This window comes from Cygnus olor, chromosome 15, assembly GCF_009769625.2.
Source record: "Cygnus olor isolate bCygOlo1 chromosome 15, bCygOlo1.pri.v2, whole genome shotgun sequence".
Classification (NCBI taxonomy): domain Eukaryota; kingdom Metazoa; phylum Chordata; class Aves; order Anseriformes; family Anatidae; genus Cygnus; species Cygnus olor.
Window position 1 is genome coordinate 4,525,008 of NC_049183.1, and position 25,144 is coordinate 4,550,151.

The following is a 25,144-nucleotide window of genomic DNA, read 5'->3' on the forward strand; positions in this document are numbered from 1 at the left end:
GCAAATTACAGCTCAGTTTGTAGCCACTGTGGTGGTAGAACTGGGCCCTCTCATTCGGTGGGTTTGAAGTTGACATCTGCTGGAGCAACAGTGTGATCCTGCGTGGTCCTTTCATTCACAGAGGTAAAATAATTGTGTTAATCTCCAAAGCCAGGATGGGTCTGCAGTGAATGTGCTTACTGCTGCTTTTGTTGATAGCAGAGTTTGCTGGGGCTCAGGTACTGAGCTCTGTGGGGACTTACCGCAAGCAAGTGCATTGTATGAGGAATACAGGCTGGGACTTGGGCAGAGCTGGACGTGAGCATGGTTAAAAGGCGCCACAGATCTGCCAGAGCTTTCACTGGATGAGTTGGTGATATAATGTGAAAAGATTCTGGGGTTTTTTTGATCGTCTGCATGCCTAGAATCTGGTAGGGAGAGAAGGGAGGGCAGATGTTCCCTGGTAAAGCAGAAATTCAGGAAAAGGAAATAATTGTGCTCCAGACATGGAAGCCTCTGGTACTGTCCCAGAATAATTCCCTCTTCCTGTAGCTGCAGTCCCATTTGCTGGTGCAGTTTGCTACCATCTCATGCTGCTAATTAGTCCCAGCTAATGCTGGTTCAGCAATTTCCCTCTTGAGAAAGAGTCAACATCTGAAATGGACAGTCTTATTTTTATTTTTTTTAATTCTGACTCTGAAATGACATCTTCTTGCAAAGCCAAAGATCAAGAGATTGCCATAATAATAAAGGAAAACAAACTTCTGATTGGAACCACTGCATCTTTATTTCGTACTATAAATAGAATTCCCCTCTATTTCCCATTCCCTTACACAAGTAAATGAAACATGTAGCTGCGTGTACCTCTATTCAGTAAAATACCAGCACAAATGGCTTTTCACCATGAGGTAAGCTAACTGTGTTTCGAAGGCACTCTGCGTTTGGTTACAGTTGCATGCTTTACACTTACACTAGCATCTTGTGTTCGGCAACGCTGCCGGCTCTTCACGTACTTGTTGGTGAACTCCTTGGTATATGAATGCTCCTCCTGGATCTAGGGCTGACGCCATCAAATTACTGTGCTTTGCTTTGCTCTTCCCCACCAGCATCGGCACTTAGGTGAACAAAAAGGTGGTGTTTAGGTATTCGGGTGATGATAAGGAATTGAGATGTACGTTGCACCTTTTGTTTACAGAGCCGGTTTTCTCCGGGGATGATCTCGTCACTTAGATGTCCACAATGAAACTGCCTGGCTTACCAACATGTAGCTGACATAACCAGCTCCCGCTGGTCATCTTGGAGTCATCTTGACCTACAGTCTCTCTTATGTCTGCTGTATACAGCTTTTTATGTGACTACGTGACTATATGTTGAAGAAACTGCAGGTTCTGCTGAGTCTTTGGACTTCAGGTACTTCACTTCTTGTCTTGTTTTTCGTTAGGCTGAGTGATTAGGTAGGGCTGAAGAGGGGGAGAAGGTTTGGCTGTAGTCTTGCCAAATGAGTTTTCCACTACTGGCGGTGCTTTTCCACAGCGTATGACAGCAAGCAGTGTGGTGGCTTCATAGCATGGCTGGGGCAGAGGCTCTAGCATTTTGGAAGACGCAAAGGAGGGCAAGGATTTGCAGTGATCTGGTAGTCTAACAAGAGGTGCAGCTCTGACTCGCTGCTTTTAAGAAAAGTTTCTAGAGTGGAGGGAGCGCTGTGTAATTACTTCCGGACACCAAGACTGCCAACTCCTGGATCGACATCTGCTTGTTGAGGTAACAGTTGTACTGAGCCATGGTCAGCCTTCCACTCTTCAAGGCATCCTCAATTGAAAACTCCCTACCGGACTTCCTGTCGAGGATCACAGATGATTCCCCATTGGGACCCTTTATTGAGATCTCTTCCCAGTCACATTCCTGGCTCTTCAGTTTGACAAACAGGCTCCATTCAATGAGGCCAAGCACGTGAGCTTCCTCAGGAGACATTTCCTTGCCTGTGTCAGGATCAATGACCACAATGGAGCGCCTCAGGTGGTTCTCTCTTTGTTCCCTCTTGATAGCCACTGTCTTGAGGCGATTCTGGAGTTGCTCGATCTCTGCATCTTTTTCTCTGGATAACTGCTTCAGCTCATCTAACTCTCTTTCCAGAGCTTGGAATCTGGAGTCCAGGTTTATTCCACTGTCCATGTGGGTCATGTTTCTCAAATCCCGAGCTTCTGTTGCTGTGAGTTCAATCTCTGACTGCAGTCTCCTTGTTTCCATCAGCAGATTCTGTTTTTCAAGGTGTAGTTTGTGGTTTTCCTCTCTTAATAAGTCTAGCTCCTTTGACGACTTAGAGTTGCTGAATTCCACCTCGGACAGCCTGGTTTCGAGCCTATTGATATCTGCATCTAGCTCCCTCTTACGCCTGCTCTCCTCCTCCAGGTTGCTCTTCAGCTTTTGAATCTCGTACTCCGTGTCTCCTTTGTCCACTTGGACGCTCTCTGAAAAGACCACTTTCTCTTTGACCTCCATCTTCTCCAAAGAAAGAAGCTTCTTTCTCAGGGCTTCCAGTTCAGTTTGCAAGACTTGTCTACGGTGCTTTTCTTCCTCTAGCTCTAGCTTGAGGAGGGAGTGCTCCTTCTCTTGCTGGGGATCTTGCTGAAGGATCACTTTCTGTTTCACAGTTACTCGTTCTGTCGTTTCTCTCTCCTGTTCTTCTAACTCATTCAACCTAATCTTCAGCCTCTGCACTTCCAGTTCCGCCTCTCTGCGGGCCTGTCTCTCTTTCTCAAGTTCTTCCAGCTGACGCTCTAGCTCAGACCTCCTTCTCTGCAGCTTGCGGAGCTCTTCACGGAGGCAATCAATTTGCTTCAGCTCGCTCTCAATGCTCTGTGAGAAGGAATTGACTTCAGCTTTCAGGGCAGGATCTTGCTCATACTTCACCACTTCCTGCTGGACCACTTTCTCCTTCACCTGGGAAAGCTCTTCCTCCTTCTGCCTTACCTTCTCTTCTTGGAGTAGCCGTTCCCTCTCCAGGTCAATGTGCTTCATCTGTTCCTCTGCTAGCTGCACTCTCAGAGACTCGACCTCCTCTCTAGTCTTGGGGTCTTCACGGAACTGCAGAATTTCTTGAACAACTTCCTTTGTATGCACTTGGGGTTTGGTATCTTTCAAAGCTTGTATCTCTTGTTTCAGCTGGTAGATCTCGAGGTCAGCTCTTTCAATTGCTCCTGTCCTCTCTATGATTTCCTCGCGGAGTCGCTGTAGCTCCTTTTCAGTTTCTGGATCATTCTTGTACTTAATGACCTCCTTAATGACTTCTTTAACTTCTACCAGTGGCCCTCTGTTCCTCAGAGCAGCCAATTCATTCTGGCAGCTCTTCAGTTGCTCGTCACCACCCCGGTACCTCCTCTCCTGTTCTACCAGCTCCAAACGGAGGTTGGCAACTTCATTTTCAGCCTTAGGGTCTGGGCGCACAATCTCACGCACTTTCTCCTGTACAACCACCTTGGCATTCTCTTCCTCCAGCAGTTGGATCTTCCTGAGCAGCTCAGCCTTTTCCCGCTCATTGGAACGACCCTTGGATTTCTCATCTTCGTACTGGCGCCGGAGCTCGTTCACCTCTCTCTCAATGGTCAAGTCTTTCTCCACCTTCAGCACCTCCTTGACAGTAATTTTGCCCTCAGCGATGGCCCGTTCTTTTTCAAGACGTTTGAGCTTCTCCTGGAGGAAGCTGAGCTCTTCCTCGTGCTTCTGCCTAAGGGCACTCTCCCTCTGCTTGTTCTCTTGCAACATGCGGAATTCCATCTCCAGCTGGGGATCGTTCTGCAGCTTCAGCACCTCCTTCTCTGTTACTTTCTCCTGCTCTTTGTTCTTCTCGCTGGACAGCACAGCAATTTGTTGGCGTAGCAGATTGACCTCGTTCTCTCTGGTTCCTTCCTGCCTCCTGAGCTCTTCCAATTCTTCTTTGAGCCTCAGGATTTCATCAGCTTGAGCCTTGTCTTGTTCAATACGCAACACTTCTTTCACTATGTACTCCTGCCCTCCTTCTCTCTTCTCATGCTCCAGAACACGCAGCCTGATTTTAAGTGCCTCCAGCTCATCCTGGAGCACCTGGTTCTTTCGCTGCTCTTCTGCTAGGTTTTGCTGCAGTTTGTGGAAGCTCTCCTCCAGCTGGGGGTCAGGCACTTTCTTCACCAGTTCCTTCTTAACTATCGTTTCTTGGGGCTTCTGGTTTTGCAGGTGGACAATGTTGTTCTGAATGGCTTTGATCTCGGCTTCCAGCTGTTGCCGACGCTGCGTCTCATCCTCCAGCTCTTTCTTCAACTTCCAGACTTCTTCCATAGGCCTTCCAGACTTCTTGGTCTGGACAAATTCTTGTGTTACTTGAACATCTGGTTGCTGTTGTTGGGGGGAAAAAAGCGTGTAGTTAACATTACCAAATGATCATACTCAGTGCTTATTTTCAGTGCCTCCTGTAACAAAACCACAAGACAATGTTAATCCGGGTTAAGGGAGGCTGCCTACTGCCAACACTGAACAGAGCATGTTGGCAAACAGGCTTCTCCTGAACTGCTCTCTGGATTTCCAGCCTGAAAAATGCTCTTGGTGATGCCAGTTGTTGTCAGAGCAAAGCTTTTAGCCATGAGGGACACAAATTCTAGCCTGGGCTGGGCAAAAAGGAAGTGTTAAAAATGACATGGAGCTTCTGAGGATGAGGGGAATATAGCGGTGTGGGGACTGGAAAATGCAGAGAGGTCATGTGCCCGATTCCTGGCAAACTGATTAACAAGTCTGCAGGCTAATGGGCTTTTGGGGCAGGAAATGCCAGCTACTTTTGTTTCCGGTTCAACTTGTAATAGCAAAAGCACATGTATATCATGTACACAAATATTCTTTCAGGATCACACTGCCACAGCCTGTTGCAGCTGTGTTGTATCCATCTACCAGCTGCAAGCAGAGATCCAAACCGATAGCCGCAGCATGCTGACCCTCCCGAGCCTCCCCGCATGCAGCATGTGCTGGCGGGCCCTCAGTTACCTGCCGCAGGAGGTTCTGAGCAAATTCCAGGTTCTGCAGCCTCTGTTTATTCACAGCATTTACTTCGGTGAACTTGGCTGCCAGAACAGCTTCCTACGAGAAAAAGATGCATTCAGCAAAGCTGGAGCCAGAGGTGTTTGGTCAAGACTTGCTGAACAGAAACAATGGCCAGGCCCTAAAGCAATAACGCTGGGTGCTTTCCTAAAACCTTCCTACCAGTTTTGGGGGAGGACAGGTGGTTCTTGTGCACGCTTACAGTAATCTCACCTCCTTAGACTGCATGTTTCCTACTCAAGACTTGCAAAAAGAGATGCAACCGAGGAAGAACCAGGTGGACACTTCTGGCTGCCTGCCTCGATAGGCAGGATAGTTTGAGATGAGTTTTACACAAATAGGTCCAGTATAAATAGGTGGCTCATGGCCTGCCCTCTCCATAAGTATTTATTTCTAGGATGCTGTCTGTGGCAGTGAAATCTCACTCCCTGGTTTAAAGTCTTGAGAGGAGAAATGTTTTCAGTATTTTGGCTTGTGGGAAAAGGAAGCGCTCCCTTTCAGAAAGGAAGTGCTAAATCTGGTGTTTTTCCTCCATCATTCTGGCCATCCCATCCCCAAAAATCAATGGACTCAGAATGATGAAAAATTCCTTCCTCCCCTAGTCTTTTGCCCTCCCCTGCAGTCCCCTCTGGGGCCGAGGCTGCTGACTGTGAAATAATTGTTTGCAAAATCCCTGTTGGTCCTAGAAAGCTGTCATCTGCTTTAGCTCTCTGTAGGCTACTGCTTATTTACCTCCTCTTTTACTTTCGCGGCTGGAGACTGGAGCCTGGGCTTCTTGCTTGTGTACCCATTCCGTCCGTTCTCTAGGTCGAGGATGGACCGTAGCTTCTCCGCTTCCAGCTCGTAGTCCTGCAGGAAAAGGTTCCCAGGAGAAAGGTGAGATTACCGAGTCCCCTTCGCGAGTGGATCCCTCCTGGACCCTGACTTTCAGGACTTCCTCCCGCCTCCCGTGGCCCAGGGTTTGGGCGAGTTGCTGAGGGCGGTGGGACCTGGAGTGCTTTGGCAGAACGTCCTGGCAGGGTGTGAGGCGGGTGCTGCCTGTCCTACAGCCCAGTGACCAGAGCTGTGTGCCCAGACTTGCCAGGTACCGCACCAATAGTGAGCGTGGAGTGGAAACCCTCCTTTCACAGGCAGCAAATGCTGGCTTACGGCCATGCTGTCTGTGTTGGAGCACACATCACCTGGGTTTAGCTCCTCAGCTGTTTGGGCAAGGCTTCATAGCCCTTCTTCAGGCAGCTCTTTGTAGGATGTGAAGAATTCTCCTGCTGGCAGAATTGCAGTTCTTACCTTCACTGCCTGCTGGTATTGCTGAGCTGTGGCGGAGACCTTCTGCACCTCCTGTTCCTTGCTTGCGATGTCACCGAGGAGCGCCTAGGATGCGTGGAGATGCATGTCAGAGGAAATGCCAAACCCAAAAGCTTTGTTCAGCCTTTGTGAGGGTTGCCATTGGAGTTACAACACTGAGAATTGCAACCTCCTAGAGCTGCTTTGCTACATACAAACAAGTCACAGATAGGAGAATGGGACCTTATAGTATAAAAATATGTAAAGTCAGCAGGTCTGTACATTTTTCCATTTTATGTGCAGAAGCTGTCTAAATCTATTAATTATCTTTTTGTGTTCCTTTTCCTCTCCCCCATGTAGCCCAGGGCTCTCGTGAAGAATTACCACTTGGTTCTTCAGCTTCACTTCCACTTGCTGGATGTTGTCTGTCTCCTGCGGCTCGTAGTTAGGTATGTTGCAAAGGAACTGGTTGATCTTGTCATAGTTGGTGCGGTAGTTGGAATAGGCACTCTTTGCTTTCTGTAGGGTCTGCGTTCTGTAGGGGAAATCAGCTGAATGTCAGTACTATCACATCTGTTGTCTTCTGCAAACACCTCTTAACCAGGCCCTGCTTCCCCTTCCCCTGTTCCCTGAAGACACTGATTTGAGCCAGTTGTTCTCCACCCCACTCTTCTGCAGGAATTGGTGCCACCCGGTTGGTATAAAAGTAAGCAGAAATCAAAGGAGAAAGGAGTCACGGGGCAACTGCAGGGAGAATGAGGAGGGTGCTGAATGCTGGGTGTAAGCCTTTAGTGGGATAAGAAGGTACAAGATGTGACGTGATGCGGGCAGGGGCAGATGTGGGTGGATGGCGGCTCGTGCACTCTTACTGTACCCACGCAGTGGCCAATGCAGTTGCTCTTGCCAAAGTCCCCATCTCTGTTGCAAGAGCACTTCATCCTAGAGGCTGCCCACACCTACCCAGCCAGTGCATGCCAGGAACCTCTATTACTTCCTCCTTAGTCCTCCCTGGAAGCACTTCTGCAACTGCTCATTCCTAGACTGTGTTATGCCTCTTCCAGATCCTGCTCTACTGTAAATATCCCAGCTCTCCAGGCTGGTCCAGTTCTAGCTAGATACTGTCGTGGAGTCTTACCTGTGGTCAATTTGTTTGCTGAGGTTGTTGAAGCGCTGGTTGAGTTTGTAGAGCTCTGCTTCCTGCCGCTCGATGTCAGGGCAGTGCTCTTGGAATTTGCTGGCCAGTGTGTTGGAGCACGTCTTTGTCCTTAGCAAGTTCTGCTCTGCTTCATTGAGCAGAAACCTTTTGGATTGGAGCTCGGAGCCCATGGCCTGTGGAAAAAGCAGGAGAGAGAAATTCTCCAGAGCTGCATAAGTGCCAGATTTTCATCGCTGCTCCCCCTTGACTCAAGCTGTTGCGCTGGAGCTGCAGATGATGCTAAGGACTGGCTGAGCTGCAGCAGTGCTGCAAGTTCTGGAGAAAAGCAAGTTAGAGCTGAACTGTAAGCAGAGCCACCTGGTAAACCAGCTGGGGAGAAGTGAGCTCTCTCTCCCTTCTCTGTTAATCTTTAGAAGTAAGCATACTGTATGTGAAATGTTTGGTGCTCCTCCTGCAAGCCCCCCGGGGTTACCCCGTGCCTGCAGGTGCAGCAGCTCCGGAAGGAGCTGTGAAAGCTCTTGCATGCCAGTCTAAACACGGGGCCTTGACGAAAAAGTTGAAGAAGGATGTGAAATTGTGGCCCAGTTCTTGGCCTTCCTAGCAGAAGGATTGCCGGTTTTGGTCGGCAGGTTTTCTTTTCCAAGATAACTGTTCCCAGTACGCTGACAGGTCCAGACCTTTTCTGTACCAGGCCTCTGCATTGCTTTTCCCAGACCACCGTATATTTTGCTTCTCTGCTCAAATCAGAAATACTCAACTGGCATTTGCCTTCTGGTTTGGGGATGGGAATGGTTTGTGTTTAAGGTCTCTGCACAGTTTCCTCGCCTCCCATGAGAGCACCTGCTGAGCTACACCTGGCAGGAAACCCAAGGAGAGTCTGCCTCTGCTTGGCTGTGGGCATCGCTGCAGTCAAGTGAGGTCCCAGCTGGGGGAGCCTGTCCCTTCACCAGCTGCTTCACGTTTGCGACTGGAGCAGCAACTCCCACAGCTCTCTGAAGGTGTTTCTGTATGGGGAGCACATCAATAGGGTAGAAAACTGGCTGGAGATAGCACTCACCAGCAGCTCTTCATTCTTGCGATCTATCACGCGCAAATCCTCTGGCACAGTGTCATCTGTCACCAGCTTGTTCTCATACGTGGACAGCAGGTCTCGGCCTTGCTGGAGGCTCTTCTCGAGGTGTGTGGCCACCTCAACTCTGTATGGACACAAGAGCAAAGGTACTGAAGCACACCTGCACCCATTTCCTGCAGCATGCCAGGCTCAGGCCATGACTTACTTCTCCTGGGCGGCGCTGAGCAGCTGGACCACGCGCTCGTACTTCCTGGTGGTGTTCTCCACCTTGTTCTTGACCAAGGTGGCGCTGCCAGTGTTCGGCACTGATTCAATGAAGACCTCGCACTCCTGGATCTTCCTCATTTTCTCTGGTTCAATGCGACGGACCTCATTGGTAATGTTCTGCGGGAGGAAAACAAAACCTTTGTAGCAACCGAACCAGGACCTGGTGGCTACAGCAGAAACTGGCTGACCTGCAGCCATGTGGTGCAAGAAGGGAGGGCAGGGCTGAGGCGTGCATTTGGTGGCCGGTGCCCTTCAGCCCATGGGGAACAAGAGGATATTCTCTATCCGAGTTTGTATCCAGCTCTGTTGGGGCAAGCTCGCTAGCACTTAGGAAGTGCTGGCACAAGGAAGCTCTGGCTGGGGCAGGAGGCTGGTTCACAGCAGCTCCAGCTCTGCTGGAAACATGCTGAGCTCGTCTGGACCCCTGGGCTCTGTGCCCTGAAGGATGACTTCTCGCCTGGACATCAAAGCGCTGCAGGCAGTTGAAGCAATTTGCCTTCACTTGTGGCGGCACTCGGATTTTGACACAGCCCTTGGCAGGTGATGTAACTAGGAACCGAATTTCCTCTTAAAACAAGGGAGGTTTGTGGCACGGAGCCTGGCCTAATTAGGGGTCAGGAGAAGAGGAAGGGAGCAGGAGGTTACAGCACTGGAGCCTAGCGGGGCAGGTGCTGAGCTGCGCACAAGGAGAAGCAGTGCCCTGGAGCTTAAGTGTTTGGGTTTTGTTTCTTCCTTAGCTGCTGGTGGTGGTGGCACTGCTCCATGCCCTCATGCTCCAGGAGCACTTACAGCACCCAGCACACTGAGGACCACCACGGAGACCCCTGGGGGTGGCCCTGGCCTTGGGAGCAGGGTCCCTGTGCAGCACCACCTGCCTGCTTCATACCTTCAGGTCCTTGGAGCGCTCGGTGCTGTCCTGGACAGCCCGACTCTGTTCCAGCGGCGGGCGGAGGTTTGCCGTGATTGCTTTCTCCAGCTTGTCCAGGTCGCTGTGTACTTTCTCCAGCCCTGCCAGGAGCTGGCGGCCCTGAACTGATGCAGCATCTGGGTGAGGAGAGGGGAGCAGGTTAGAGCCAGCTCAGTCCCACCACTAAGGACAAAACCCATGTCCTCCTCGGCTCCTTGCCCCCTGTGACCACAACCGGGCTGCTCGAGCCCCACACATGTCCTAGTGCTGCCTGGGGACCCTGAACAGGTGGGAAGCTGTTGGTGATGTCCTCTCACCACAACCAAGCAGCAGCCCAACTCTTCGGCCATGGGCGTGAACCAGCCACCAGTAAGAGCCCAAGGGAGCATGATCCAAGCACTGGACTGGGCTGCCCCATTCCTGTAGGGTCCCCATCCCTGCAGGTATTTGGGATGTGTGGAGGGGGCACTAAGGATATGGTTTATACATCAGACTCAGGAGGTCAGGTTCATGGTTGGACTTGATCTTGAAGGTCTTTTCCAACCTTGATGTTGCTATAATTCTGTGGTTCATCATCTCCTGGGTAGGGGGGGCACGTATGTCACAGCATGGCGGGGTTGTTGGTTGAGGGGACAAGGCAGAGCCACCCCCTTTTAGCGCCTGGGGAGGGACAAGCCAAAGGCTGCCCGGGCAGAGCCGCACCTCCGATGCTGTCGGCCTTCAGCCCCTCGTAGCGCTGCTGGAGGATGTTCTTGCAGTTGGCGGTCTTCTCCTTCACGCTCACGTAGCTGTCAGCAATTCTGCGAAACGGGACAGCACAGGGCCGGGGTCAGAGCCGGCCCCTCGCCCCCCAGGACCCATCCTGGCCATGGAGGTGGGGGTGAAGCCCAGCCAGGGGGTCCCTGCAGCCTGATGCCTGGTGGCAGGGGGGCAGACGAGGTGCCTGCCTGCACCCCTTGCTCCTGTGAGCACCTCCCAAAGGAATGGGCAGGCTCCCCCCCCCCTTAATGCCTCCCTGAGGAGGGGAATGTGGATGGAGAGAAGGGGAGGGCTGAGGCTGTGGTGGCAGCAGGAGGATCTGGCATGGCTGAGCTGCACGTACTGGTCTGCCAGCGCTACCGCCTCCGCGTCCGGAGGGGGGATCATGAAGCAGACACCCGGGGCGCTGATGGCATCTCCAGTGCTGTCTGTCACCTCCCAGACGTCCCCGCTGTTCTTCTGCAGGGTGTAGTGGGCTCCGCGGGTTATCTGGCCCTAGGGGACAGGAACCGGCAGCGGCCACAGGTCAGGATGTGCCTCCCACCCCCCTCCACGTGCGACGCCACCCAGCATCCGCCCCCTGCAGAAAACTCATGCCCTGCTGCTCCCTCCCTGCAGCGCCCAGCTCTGAGCCGTGCCTCTGCTTGCACCAGGGCAGGGAGGAGGCACGGGCAGCTGAGTCAGCCCATGCTGCTCCCCAGTGCTGTGTCTCCTTGCTTCACCCCGACTGGCCCGTCCTGCGGGGACAGCACCTGTTGGCGCTGGGGACATGGATGTGCCCCGACTGCACCAGAGGGATGGTGCTGGGAGTGAATTTGGTCAGAAACATGCCTGCATGTCGTCACTGTCCCAGCGTGGGAATGTGATGGAGCTGAGCTGTCGCAATACCAGGGAGGGTGTGTGACAGGCACTGTGGCTGTGCGTTCCCCAGGCCCCATCCTGCACCGCTCCTCCCCAGCTGCACAACCTGCTTGCCTTGTCCCCGCAGAGCCCGTTCCTTCACCGGGTGTCACCTCTGTACCCCGTACCCCCGAGGAGCCCCCAGGCCCTGGCGGGACGGTACCTGCTCGCCCTCGTACTCGCACAGAGCCTCCACAGGGACAGGCTGCAGTGGCGGCTGCCGGCGGTGCCGCAGGGGTAGGACATGCTGGCTGCGCTCCTGCAGTGACCGCACCACGGCATCGTACTTGTCCAAGGCCTTCTCCTGGTCCTGGCATGGGAGAACGACCAAAGAAACTTGGGAAGGAGGGAGAGGGACAAGCTTCTGCGCCCTCCCAGCCGGGCAAGAGCTCATACCGTGGCACAGCAACCATGGCTGCTGGGCCCTGCAACTGCTGTGGTCCTGGGCCGAGCATGTCCCTGTCCCCCTTGCCTGCTTTTAGGGCCAGGCTGAGGACGGGGGCTGTGTTTGCGTGGTCACCGTGCCGTGGCACCAGCCACAGGCATCCCCTGATTGTGTAGTCCATGGATAGTCCCATCCGCAGCAATTAGCTCTAATTAGCCCCTTGGAAAGGCTGTGCAGGGGTTGCTCTGTGGCTGGCTGTGCAGGGGGTGTCCTGCAGCAGGTGCTGGGCTCGGGGGGGCGGGGGGAGGAGAGGGCAGCTCCCAGGAGGGGCTCCCGGCACCCCGGGATGTGCTGCAGCATGGACGGGTCCCGGTTGGTGACCCCACGGCCCAGCTCACCACAGCACAAGCTCATCCCACCACCTCCTCCAGCAGCGGGTCTAATTATGCTCCCGCCCTTAATGAGCACTGGCTTAATGAGAGAACAAATAAAAACCAGCCCAGCGAGCAATTACGTTGCTGTGGGAGAGGCAATCTCTAGCTCAAGGGGGAGGAAGAGCTGGGCACAGGGAGGCAGCAGCAAGGGCTGGGTGCCTGCCCCAGAAGGGCCAGCACCCATGGGTGCCGTGGGGATGCTCCAGCTCCCCCCAGTCCTGCCTCCACCAGTACTCACATCCAGCTCCCTGAGCAGCGACTCGAGCTGGTATCTGTCCTTGAACTCGGGGCTGTATTTTTGGTCCAGGTCTGTATCTACCTTCTTCAAGAGCTCCTGGGCGTCCTTCGCATCTTTCTGAAACTGTTGAAAGGTGAAATCCCTGGTGAAATCCCCGGAGAATCCCTCCCCTGCTGGAGCAGAGGTGCAGCCCAGTGCTGCCCACAGCAGGAACAGCCCCAGCCAGGCAGTGTGGGCAGCAAAAACCTCACAAGCGCATGGAGAAGGATGAGGTGTTGCTATCTGCGATAGCGGAGCTAGGGAAAGACTGCTGCAGAGAAAAATAATGGGGCAGCCTGCTTTTTGCATTGTTCAATGCACCTTTCCCTGCCCTCCCCACCTTTCATTTGGGTTTCAGGTGGACAGTGTCATGCTGTCCCCAGTGCCAGCGCAGAGGGGTGGGCAGAGCCCAGCCCTTCCCCATGCGAACCCCCCCACGGGGGGGCTTCTTCCAGCAGGAGCTGAGTGGGCGCCCACGAGAGGCACTGCCTGGGCTGGGCACCCCACTTCCACCTTGGCAGGAGCCTCGTCACGTCCTCAACCCGCCCAGGCTGTGGGAGAGGAATCCGGCCCGACCTGCTCCCCGCGGAGCCTCCCCGGCTGCCAGATGCGATTTATCGGGCAGCCATCTGTCTGCAGCGCCTGGCCCTCGCGCGCGCTCCCCACGGGCAGCACTGCGTGCGCTGCAGGTGCAGGTTCCACCCAAAGCCCTTCTGCTCCCGGGGGGCAGCGAGGTGGCAAAAGTTGGAAATTAGGGGAAATTTCTTCTCAGAAAGGGTGGGGAGGTGTTGGGATGGGTTGCCCAGGGAGGTGGTGGAGTCACCATCCCTGGGGGTGTCAAGGAAAGGCTGGACGTGGTGCTTAGGGACGAGGTCTAGTGGGTGATAGTGGTAGGGCGGCGGTTGGACCAGATGATCTTGGAGGGCTTTTCCCACCTTAATGATCCTATGAAAAGGGGGTGGCAGGAGCCTTGCTGCAAGCCCTGACAGAGCAGAGCTGTCTGTGCACAAGGGTGCTGGCAGCAGGCAGCGGCGGTGGAGCAAGTTGCGCTTTGGCCAAGCAATTACTGCACTGGCAGTTGGGACTTGCACGTGGTACGCTGGCATCTCTCTGGCCTGGCGGTGCCTCATGGCCCCCTGGCTCTGGTACCTTGTGGAAGTCCTCCATGAACTTCAGGTGGCTCTCCTCACAGATCAGGAAGTTGAGGTACTCCTTCCAGTCGGCATGGACCGCCTCGATGTGCGCCTGTAACACCGTGCGACGTCAGTGCTGAGAGGGCGACAGCAGCCCTGTGCTGGCCAAAAGCAGCAGCACCCACCCCGAGCAACCAGACCCTGAGGGGCTGTGAGCCCCTCCGGAGGCTCCTGGCTCAGAGCTGGGGCAGCAATACCATAAACCTAGCCCAAAGCTGGGGTGTTGTGATGGGACTGTGGGGAACGAGGCAGTATGTGCCATGGCCTGACGTCCACCTTGCCATTGGAGGTGGAATGTGATAACACAATTTGTCCCTTGAAGCTGGCCCAGGACAATCGCCAGAGGAACGGGGAGGATGGGAAGAGCTACTGGGGTTTCTCCCCACTCCCCCAGACCCCACTCACACACATGCAGGTAACTTCCCGCTTGGCACCCTGGCCTTGGCACAAGGTCCCATGCTGGAGTGCCCCAAGAGGCCGGGAGGCCGGGGTCAGCCCCAGCGCTCACCTCGATGGCGTTCTTCCCGGGGTGGTTCTGGGCCAGCAGCTGGTCTCCGTCCGCGTGCAGCTTATTGATGGCCTCCTCCTTCTCCTCCAGCTTCCGGTGGATGAAATTCTAGAAGGAGAGAGGCGGGGTGCTGGTTGATGTCCATACAAGCAGAAGGTTGGACGTGGTGTTTAGGGACATGGTCTAGCGGGTGATAGTGGTGGTAGGGGGATAGTTGGGCCATCTTGGAGGGCTTTTCCAACCTCAGTGATTTTATGATTCTAAGGGGACCCTGGGTTAATCCTATGGCTTGGCTGTGAGGGCCTGAACAAGACCAAAAGCACGGTGTTCCCCTACCGCAGCTTTCATTTTTTTTCAGTTTTCATTGAAGATGAGATTTTTGCCAAGCTAACACTGAGCTAAAGGAGAGAATCATGACAACTCAGTGCTGAAATTACCAGTTCCTTCCACCCATTTTAAGTTTTGATTATGGCTCGTGTCTGACAACTTGTTTGCCTGGAGAACGATCTGCTCTGGGAGGCCAGGAAGTGTTTGTCACAAAGTGAATTCTTCTGGCAGTGACATGATGTACAAGAGACATCCACTCTTTTGTGTAAGAACTCATAATGCATTCCCCCATCACCCACCACAGGTGTGTAATGTATGTCCTATATCACAGAATTACTCAAATATGTAAATATTTGCATGTGCAAAATTCAGACACGCACATGCACAGGAATTTTTGAATAGACAAATAGATGCTGTGAGTAAACACCTTAGCTAACAGAATACAGATTAGGGGATAGAATTTAATTTTCAATATTTTCCCCTAGGAGTGACGTTAATAAGTGTTACCTCTCTTGTAACGGCAGAGAAGATTTGGAGAAGAAACTAAATATTATTCAGTGAAAGGGAAAATGAGTAAGTAGGCCGTACAGTGATTACACTGCCAGGTTCCCTCTCTGCTTTATTTCTGGCAGGAGGCAAGGACCAGCATTACTGCTCTATCACCTGGAGGTCTCAAAGTGCTTCCTGATGGAGGGGGGAAACTGAGGCAGAAGGGGCTGGTGCGAGCATACACCCACCTCATACTGGCGGCGCCGGCTTGGGTAGTCCAGGTTGTGGTCGCTCCAGTCGTAGTGCGTCCGGTCCTTCGCCTGCTGGTCCAGCCAGTAGAGCTTGTTGGTGCAGCGCTGCATGTAGTCCTGCAGCGCGTTCAGGTCCTGCTGCCGCTGCTGCGAGCTGGCCTGGGAGGGTGAGGGGGGAGCTGAGCCCCGTGCTCCGCTCCGCTCCCCACCCCGCAGCGCGGCTGCGAGGGGCTCGTCCCCCCCCCCCCAGCCCCCCATCCCAGGGGTCTCCTACCAGCAGCTTCTGGTACTTGGCTTGGAGGTCGCTCGTGTATTCCTGGTAACGGGAGGAGAAAGGCAACAGTCGGGAGGGTGGTTGAGGAAGAGTGGATGAGGGATGGGGATGGGGATTTTATGGCCTTTGCCTCCTCGTTAAGCTAGGGCCGGTGCAGGATGCTCAGCTCCGAGGTCAGGAGGAAGGCTGGGCACCCACCCAACCTGGGCCAGGTTTGGGAGCTGCCTGTCCCCCCCCTACCCCGACACGGCGCGGCCGAGCTGACCTTGGTGCCTTCCTTGGTGACGTGCGGGCCGATGGCCATGACCTCGTTGTGGAAGATGTTGTGCTCTTCTACCTGGCTGTTGACCAGCGGCAGGTCAGTCCCGAAGCCCTTGCCACATAGAGCGTCCTGTGGCACGCAAGGGGGGGAGGAAATTAATGACAGGACAACGGGGCATGGTGGCCATGAGCTGGCAGGTTCCTCTTGGCCACCAGAGGTTGGACAGGAGTGGCGCTGGGCTCGGACAGGCTCTGCTGGCTCGTGCTGAGGGACACAGAGGCTGGCATGGGCTGTGCTCCCCCATCCCAGCACCACAAGCTGGATTTGGGGATTTGAGAGGTGGAGGTGATGCAGCAGTGCTGCTGGGAACCACCATGTGCCACGGACCAAAGCAGGTGGAGGCTGGGGGGTGGCAAGGCAGGGGAGAGGCCAAGCCTCCAGCATGTGGAGGAGAAGGCACGGGGGGACCCGGCAGCAGCCTTCCCGTAACCGCAGGGCAGTTACTGAGAAGCCAGCAGCATGTGGTAGCAGGATGGGAGCCAACTGGCACACGCCGGGACAGAAGTGCAGCCTGGGTGGCAGGGGAAGCTTTTCCACAGCCAGGCGTTGGAGCACGCTGCCCAGGGACAGAGCGCAGTCTCCATCCGTGGATGGAGAACAGCAGAGGTTTGCCCAAGCTCGCCCAGAAGCGACAGCCTGGTGGGCTCCTGCGTGGCCACGCCACCCCCAGAGCTTGTCCTTGCTCGGCCCAGATGCCAGCAGTGGCACTGCCTCGAGCACCGTCCCCAGGCAGGGGCACTGGTGTCCCCCTCGGTACCTGTTTCTCCTCGATCACTGTGGACCAGTTGACCTGGGGCTCAATGTGCTGCAGGCAGAAGTTGTAGATCTGGTCGTGCTTCACGCGTAAGTTTGCCACTCGTTCCTTCAGCTGCCGGATGCTGCGGGAAGGGAAGGACGAGGTAGGATGCAGCACGTGGGCATGGACCGGACCGGCCATTAGCTGGAGGTCATCCCCTCCCGGCCCCGGCGGAGGCAGCGCCTTGGGGACCTCAGCCATGTAACTGGGCTGGGCAGGCATTGAGCAACGAGCTGGGGAGCGAGAGGGCAAAGGCTCTGCGTGCCCGTCCCCTGCCAAGGCTCTCAGCAACACCTCCAGCTCGGGGCTGGGGGCAGATGTCGCCCCAATGTGCTTTGCCCAGCGATTTATGCATGGCTGGTGAGCAGTGGTTCCGGCTCGATAGGTGCCTGAGGACAGCCGCAGGGTGTGCGCGAGGGGCTGCTGCCAGTCCGAGCCCCCGGAGGGGGCTGTGCTCCCTCCCGCGGTACTCACTCTTCTGTGATCATGTCCCCCTGGGGGTGCTTCATGTGCCTGGCGATGGCCGCGTCCCCGTCCAGCACGTAGAGCAGCTTGTCCGACTCAGTGAGCTTCTGAGCCGTGAGCTCCTTGTACTGAGCTAGCTGGCAGGCCTTGATCTTGTGCAAGTCCTGGGCAGGCGGAGAGGGGGGAGAAACGATCACAAAGGGGACAGCAGCAGCATCCAGCCCGCCATGGGGTGGGTGCCAGTCACGGTCCCCCCCCCCCCCCCACTGCTGCTGGGCCGCAGCACTGGGCAGGCTGGCTGGGGGGCAGGAGGAAATTTTGGATCCCTTCTGCCACCCCCGAGGGGGGTCTGCGTGCTTGGAGGAGCCTGTGGGCATGGGGCCGTGGCTCATACTCACATTCTGCATTCGGGAGTCGGTCTCCACGATGTTTTTCTCCACCTGGTCAGCATTTTTCTGCAGGCGCTCTATGAGCTCGGTCAGCTCTTTGCTGGAGATGCTGGGGAGGAAGAAGAGAGGGAGAGGAGCTTGTCGCCCCGTGGGGGTCTGCTCTTGGCACGCCGTGGCCCTGCCACATGGCCGGGGGCCAGCCGAGCCCGCCCGGCACTGCAGCTGCGCGTGACTCACTGCTGCCTTTCGAACACTTTCCAAAACACTCCGAAACGCCGCTGCTCTGCCAGGAGGGGGGCGGTGGCTGGGGCCTTCCCAACGCGGCGGCGATGGGAGCGATGCCGCTGCCAAGCCTGACCCTCCCTTGGCACGAGGTGCAGAAGGGCCGCTCGCAGCGCAGGGCTCGGCTGCGCGCCGTCCCCGCTTGCTTTGCCCCAGCACCCCCAGCCCCTGCCGCCCCTTCCGCACGGCGTTTGCCCTCCCCAGCACTTGTACGGAGCGCTCTGCCTGCAGCAGCCCTGCCTCCCTCCGGAGACATCTGCTCTGCAAAGAGGTGCACGGAATTTAGACCAAATAAAAGGGGATGGGGCGGCGCGGGCCGCATGTGCGCTTGGGCACTTTGCCTCCTGCTAGGCAGGGTTTCTCCTTCCCTCCTCCGCGTGCCCAGGGTGACGGGGGTGCCAGCCTCTCCCCGGCAGGGTGCGGAGCCGGCCGCCTGCTCTGCTTCACATCAGCAAGAGATTGCACGGGGCCAGCCAACTATTCCCAGCAGGGACGGCTGAGCTGGAGCAAATGCTCCTGCTAATGCACGGAACGCCCCGTGCCACAGCGTTTGCATTGCCGTGGTTATTTTAAACATTTCATCTCCTCTGTCACTTGGGCTGCATTATCGCTGCGTGCCAAGAAGCTGCGAGGTCCCGGCTGGCTTCACACCCTGCCGGCAGGGCAATGGCACTTGGGGCTGAAGCACCGCAGCATCTCCCCCGCAGAGCTGCTGGCATCACGCCGCACGGCCCCGTGGGGCTGGGCCAGCGATCACCCACAGCACCAACACCGGGTTTTGTGCTCCCAAGTGCTGGCGGAGCCCGCAGCTGGCTGCATCCCGGCCGTGCCCGCTTTGCTGTGTGGACCGGAGCCATCGCCGGAGCCTTGGCTCGCTCCGATCCCAATCATTTATTGAGTGGGGATAATGAGCCTTAATGACCTCATTACATGGTGGCAGAATTAATCTTTATATGGCGCTTGGAAATGCTAATTGCTGTTACAGCTGCTGGTAGGCAGGCCCCGTGGCTCCTGCACAAGCTGCTCCCCGGAGGGCAGCGGGACGGGGTCCAGGCGCGAGCGGCGCTATCGGCGGGTCGCAGCATCCCGGCTGCGTGGGGGCTCCTGCAGCAGCCCCTGGTCCCTCCTGGGGGCTCGGCCACCCCAGCACAGCGTGAGCAGCCAGTCCCTGGGGAGGGCTTCGTGGTGGCTTCCCCGGACACGTGCCTGTGGGAACAGCACAGGGTCCTCATGGGTCACGCATGGTCGTGGTGGGGATACTCGGGTGCTCGCAGCTCGCTGCCCTTCTGATGTGGTGCTGGGGAAGAAGAGCTTGAACAGCCGGGTCTGGCCAAATTTCTTCCAGCACTGGTGCTGAGTTTCGGGACAGGTGCCTGCCACACGTCCTGCCTTTTTCAATAGGAAAAAAAAAAAGAAAGCCCCAGGCTTGTTCCTCCCCACCTGAAGCCCTGCCCCTGCAGGCTGGTGGTGTTTGACAGATCCACGGAAGCTTGAGCTTCCCCGAGAAGCTCTGGCGTGGGCAGGGTTTGCGCTGATATTTCTTTTTATAGAAGCTGCATCACCAGAATGGCGCTGAGTGGGGTGGTGGCTTGTGTCTGTCACTGCTGCCTGCCAGGGCGAGCGTTGGCTTCTGCTACCGGATCCCGGCTCGCCCCATGCTGGCAGCTTGGCTGTGCAGTGGCTGGTGCAGTCCCTGTGTCTTTGAACGAGCCCAGGGATGAATCTTTGGGGTTTGAGTGGATTGATAGTATGGATGGAAAAGCCATCCCAAATGACTGAAGAGGCTCGGAGCTTTCCTAGTTCTGGTTTTGATTGTGCTGAAGAAGCTTCCAAATTGTATGAAGGAAATAAAGTTAAGCAAGGGCTGGCTTGGGATCCGTGGCAATGCTGCACATCAGCCGTGGCTTTCCAAGCTGCTGCTGGTGATCTGGTGACCGCAGAGCCCAGCGTTCGTGCTTGCTCGGAGGGCTCTGCATCAGCCAAGTCCATCTCCTGCATCGGGACCCAGCGAGCAGCTGTCAGCCTTCGGCTGGGCACCAGCTCTGCCGGGAGCATCCTCACGGCCCCGCCGGGACAGCTGGCATGGGGCTGATGCGTCGGGGTGAGGATGTGCCCCGTTTTCCTGCGCCAGGGCGGATGGTTTGCCCAATAATCCAGAAATTGCTGCTGAAGTATACAGGTGCAGTGCTTGAGCAGGGTTGGCAGGGAAGAGGAAACGTGGAGAGGCTCCGCAGCGCTTGCTTGCAGCGAGCAGGAACGTGCTCTGGTGTGACGCGGGCATCACTCTGCTCTCCAAGCCTCACCTTTCCTGGTGCAGGCAGCAGGAGAGGTTTGCTGCCTCCACCTCGTGCAAGAGCCTGGCAGGGCTGGCACCTGCTGGGGCTTTGGGATGGGGAAAGGTGATAGAAACCTCCCAGGGGACCTGGCCCAGGTGCCCGGGACCTGGGCATGGCAAGGAGCCTGCAGAGGAAAAGGTGAGGCAAAGCCCAAATAGTGAGGGCTTTGTTCTGAAAAAGGAGAAAAAAAAAAAAAGGAAGAAAAAAAAAAAGAAAATCCCTGGACAAACTGGCTTTGCCATTTCTGAAGAACTTTAACATTTCCAAGGACTTTTCTGGTCACAATGGAAAAAATGATAGCATTCATGAAAAGCTGTGTTTGACAAAAGCCCTGTTGCTGTTTCAGAGAGGCCGCGGGATGGCCTGGCCAGGGCAAAGGAGCGGGGATGATTCCAGGATGAGGGGAGGGTTTGCTCCGGATTTCTCGCAGCTGGGGAGCGGGGAGGAGGCAGCTGCTCCGTGCTCGAGCATCTGTTGATGAAACTCATATCAGCACACGCTTTGGAGCCGTTTTCTTGCTCTTCAGGGAGAGGAGATGTTTTTGCTGTGGCTCACCAGGCTTGGGAGGATTCCAGCTTCACTGAGAGCTGCCTGGAGGTGCTCGGTGTTCCCCTGCAGTGCCAGGGGAAAGTGTCCAAAGACTCCCCTGGGGTGCATGAGCATCCCGCGGAGCAAGGGACCTCCCTCTCCCCAGCTTTTCAGAGCAATACGGTGATTGTTTTGAGAAGGCAAAAACTTGGCTGCTGAAAACTTCTCCCAGGGAGGCTGCATTGAGGAGAACTGGTTTCCAAGACCAAATTCTAGCCTGGACCATCACTACCCACCACCCCCTACCAACACATTCAGCCTCTCGCCCTGCCAGCACGTTCCTGAGCCTTGCAGCCCACCACAAAACACCGTTTGCATTTGCTTTTCAGGGCTGTAACTCGGCTCACCAATTCCCGGTTGCTTTAGAGGGCTCAAGGTCTGCCTGTCAAACCCCGACTGAGGTGCTCGAGCAAAAGCCCGTGCACCCGCTCAGGTCTCTGACTCGTGCCGAAATTTGCACCTCCTTCCCCTAGCAGTGATGTGACCCCTGTCGATTTTTTTTTTCCTCTCCACCTACCAGGCTGTGCCTTTGCTTGGAGCTGCTTGGAGCAAACCCCCCCAAGGCGCGGGTGCCTGGAGGTGGGCAGGGTCACAGCTGGCCTGGTGGTCCCTTTGGCTTCTCCGATTGTTTCCTTATTCAAACGAGGAGGGGAGCTCACCCACACCCCTAATTAAGGGTGTTCAGATGGACATTTCGTGGAGTTTCAACTGCGCTGGATGAACGTGGTCCCCGGGAGAGCTCCCGTTTGTGGTGACAGCTTGCCCGTAGGTCAGACACTGTCCTGCTGCTTCCTGCGGCCCCTGCTCCCCTGGGGGCTCTGCTGGGAAACCCTCCCAGCCTCCTCAGCAGGCTGCAGCTGCCCCTGGCAGCCCCCCGTGTGTAGTGTCCCCTCCTTAATGCCCCTGGGACGCTTACGGCTGCCTTGGCACGGGATTGTGGTGGAGCAGAGGACAAAGGGGCCGGGCTTCAGCTAGCGTAACTCTGGTTTGGGAGAGATTGGAATCTCGTACAAAGCTGGGAGCAGCGCGCACACGTCAGGGCGTAGCTGGACAGCAGGGCTGCCAGGCTTAGCCCAGCTTGTTGCTATTATGTTTATCTTCCCTTGAATTAATGGCGATATATTATTGTAATGTGCATGGAAATTAAAGCAAAAATAGGCCAGGCGATGGCGAGGCTCGCTGCGCTATAAATACAGAGCAGCTCCCTGACTCACCGGTTGTCTATTCATTACTGCTGACTCCAGCCCTGCAAAACAGCCTCCAGAAATCGGTGTCAGCCCCGCAGCCAGGGCCTCCGCCGAGCCTCCAGCACCAGCCCCGAGGTAGGGCCGGGCCGGGCAGGAGGGCGCTGGGTCTCCTGCGCCACTGCTGGCAGCGGGTGGGATCCCTCCAGGCAGCAGGGCGAGCTCCCACAGCTGCCCCGTGTTTTGCGCTTCCCGAGCTCTTCACGAGCCCACCTCCTGGTTTCGGAGCGTGGGAAGGGTACCGGGGAGGGTGTTTGGTGGGGTTTCCCCATGCGTCTGTATCCTGCCTTCCTAGGGGCACAGCACTACCCCACCGGCACCACCGCTTGGTTAGCGCTCAGCTCCTCTGAGCACCGCTTACCCAGAAAAATGCTTTTCTATCTATCTACAAAGGTAAATTACGTGCTGCACCCCCAGCCCTGCCTCTCCTGGCACATCCAGCCCCGGCAGCTGGATCTCTCACAAGGCTCCTGGGGATGGTGCCCTTGCCTCCCGTCTCTTTTTGGAGGGATGGAGAGGGGATGGGGATGTTTCTGTGTAGAGACTTGGGCCCTGGTCCTGTCCACTTGTGCATTGGGAAGACAGAACCACGGAAAATGTGGGCTGAGGAGCATCATCTGCAAACAGCCGGTGAGGGAAGGGTGCTGAGTGTTGGGAGCCGGGTGCTGGGGACGTGCTCCAGGAGCAATGGGTGCTGCCGAGGCCGGGCACACCAGGGAGCCTGGCTCACCGTGCGCACCCCAAATCATCTTTGCCTCTCCATGCCTCTGCAGGGTTTAATGCCACTTCTGCCCTTTCCACGTCCCGGCTGGGGAAGCCACGGGGCCGGGGACAGCAGCTCCTGGCCGGGGTGCAACCCGCTGCAGGAGGTGCTCGGTTAGCGCCGCGCTACCCCCGCGGTGCTTCGGGGGCTCGGTCCCTTGCCCTGGTGCTCAGCTCCCTCCCACCGCGCAGCCCCTCTCCGAAGCACGGGACGAGGCTGGACGGCGCACACGGTGTTGAAATGTCTGTTCCTGTTTCCACAGCCTGGCGTTCGGCTGCTGTTAGCAGCGCCGCTTGGTTCTTCCAGCAGCACGGGCGGGCGCTGGCGGGGAGCCTGGCAGCGCCTGGAGCACAGGCCGGGGCGGCGGGAGCTGCTCCTCTCCCACTGCCTTCTCCTGCAAGTGGTTCAACCGGTCCGACGCCGGCTTCCCCATCGCGGGGATGTTTCCCCACAGCGGGGAGTGTTCCCCGGACTCCCAGGTGTTTGTAAACTCCAACGCAGGAATTAACAAATTGGGGATAATGGGCGCAGCCCCCCCCCGCCCCCCCCGGGTGTGCGTGGACACGCGGGAAGCACGGTCCGGCTGCAGGGAGGGAGGTGGCCCCGGCCCCAGCACCGTGCTGCTTCCCCAGCTGGCACAATCCAGCCCTGAACACAAGGTTTCGTTCTGGCCCACAGCCTCCAGGGCGGGCGGCCTCCCGCGCCCGAACCTCCATCGCACCCGGCCATGGGCACCGACCCCGGCTGGCAGCTGGGGACCCCAGGGTGCAGCCGCCAGCCCAGGGGTGGGGACGGTGGGGCAGGTGCCCACGTCCATCCCCTCCCGGCACCACGACGCTGCTCAGGGTCCCAAGCCATCGGCCCAGGCACGGCGCTTCTCCCCGCCGAGCCCTCCGCTGCCAGCGCGCAGACGCAGCAGGGTGTTCGCACCTTCCTCCGGCGATGGGATCGCTGGGGCTGGGGCCACCGGGGAGGCTCGGGGCCGCCCCTCTCCTCCCGGGAGGGGGTACCTGGCAACCCCTGAGCCAGCCTGGCCCCAGAGAGGGGACCTGTTTGGTCCCCTGGGCTCCCAGGCCAGGGCAGCACCGTCCCCTCTGGGGACCCCTCCTTGGTGCAGGGAGGAACAGGGAGGCTGCTGTTCTGAACCGAACCCGACATCTTTTGTATCGATCCCAACATCAAATCGATCCCAAGAAGCTCTTTGGGAAAACGTCCCCTCTGCCCCAGCGCGCAGCGGATCGCGCAGCCCGGGGGGCGGCCGTGCCTCCTCGGGGGGAGGAGAACCTCCCTTTTATTTTTTCCCCCCATTTTAACTGCGTCCTTCCGACGGGCACGTCCAGCCCTGCTCCTTTTAATGCCCGGCACAACCGATACTTGTCCCCACGCCAACCCAAAGAGCTGATGGAAAGAGGAGGGCCGGAGCCATCGCCCCTCGGACAACCCAGCGGCGAAGACCAACCTCGGCGCCCCGACGCCCCCGACCCCAACCCGGGCTCTCAGCGCCCCCCGGGGCCGCCTGCTCGGCACCGGCAGCCCGGTGGCGGGGCAGGGGAGGGGGCTTAGGGGGTCGCTCACCTCTTTTTCTGCACCGAGGGGCTGTACTTCCCTTTGTTGCGCTTCCTGAAGAGCGAGTGCATCGCGTCCCCGGCCGGCGCCGCCGCCGCGCTCCGCCAGCTCTCGCCCCGCTGCCGCCGGGAGGCTCTGCGCCGGGACGGCGGCGGGAGGCGGGGCGGAGGCTGGAGGCTGGAGGCTGGAGGCTGGAGGCTGCCTCCTGCCCTCCCGGGGCGGCGGGCGAGGGGCACGGCCGGGGCTGGCCCGGGGCGGGGCCGGGCGGGGGCTCCCCGCCGGCAGCTCGCAGCCGTCGCCCCTCGCCCTGTCACCGCGGTCCCCTCCCTCGGGGAGCCTCCCCGGCTTTCCCGTCGCACCCCCCCCCCCCCCGAAGGCCGCAGGGAGGGCACCCCCGGCTCCCAGCCTCTCTTCGTGGCGGGGTTCTCCGGCCTCTGAGCATCCTCGTGGCCTCCGCGCCGTGTCCCTATGCTGGGGGCAGGCTGCGGGTGGGGTCCCAGAGAGCGGGGCAGAGGGGCACAATCCCCCCCCTCGCCCCGCTGGCCGCCTTTCCGTTGATGCGGCCCCTGCTTCCCTCCCCACTGGTGGGCTGGGGATGGAGGCTGGGACTCACCACCCCCAGCACCGCCGCTCCTGCCCCAGCACCGCCGCGTGCTGCGGTTCTTAGGGCGCACCGGGGCCAGCGGCTGCGCTGAGCGGGGCCGTGGGTGCCCTGGGCCAGTGCACCCTTCCCGAGGGCTGTGCCCACGCAGCAGGCACGAGGGCGGTGGGTGGCTGCCCCCAGCCACCTAAGAGGTTTTGCTCACCCACCCGCGGGTGCACAGCAGCCAGCAATTAGGAGCGGCTCTGGCCTTTTTATCCCGGGATTTT

At 57.3% G+C, this 25,144-nt stretch overlaps 2 protein-coding genes across 2 annotated transcripts in view; one reads left to right on the plus strand and one right to left on the minus strand.

Moving 5' to 3' along the window:
* Positions 1 to 639: 639 nt before the first annotated feature.
* PPL (periplakin) lies at positions 640 to 24,469 on the minus strand. Its single transcript, XM_040574269.1, has 22 exons — positions 24,284 to 24,469; positions 17,505 to 17,604; positions 17,116 to 17,270; positions 16,603 to 16,723; positions 15,789 to 15,914; positions 15,524 to 15,565; positions 15,247 to 15,408; positions 14,183 to 14,290; positions 13,631 to 13,726; positions 12,443 to 12,565; positions 11,549 to 11,695; positions 10,829 to 10,980; positions 10,429 to 10,526; positions 9,706 to 9,863; positions 8,758 to 8,936; positions 8,538 to 8,676; positions 7,460 to 7,653; positions 6,709 to 6,859; positions 6,328 to 6,411; positions 5,773 to 5,889; positions 4,987 to 5,079; positions 640 to 4,347 (listed from the first exon to the last, which is right to left on the minus strand). Exons 1-22 carry the CDS (start codon positions 24,343 to 24,345, stop codon positions 1,663 to 1,665), a joined length of 5,292 nt encoding a protein of 1,763 aa, XP_040430203.1. The 5' UTR covers positions 24,346 to 24,469; the 3' UTR covers positions 640 to 1,662.
* LOC121078287 (syntaxin-binding protein 4-like) overlaps positions 21,941 to 25,144 on the plus strand; it is a 49,918-nt gene continuing 46,714 nt past the window's right edge. Inside the window, exon 1 of the mRNA XM_040574288.1 lies at positions 21,941 to 22,023. The gene's annotated coding sequence lies outside the window, so the exon portion shown is untranslated. The remainder of the gene's footprint in view (positions 22,024 to 25,144) is intronic.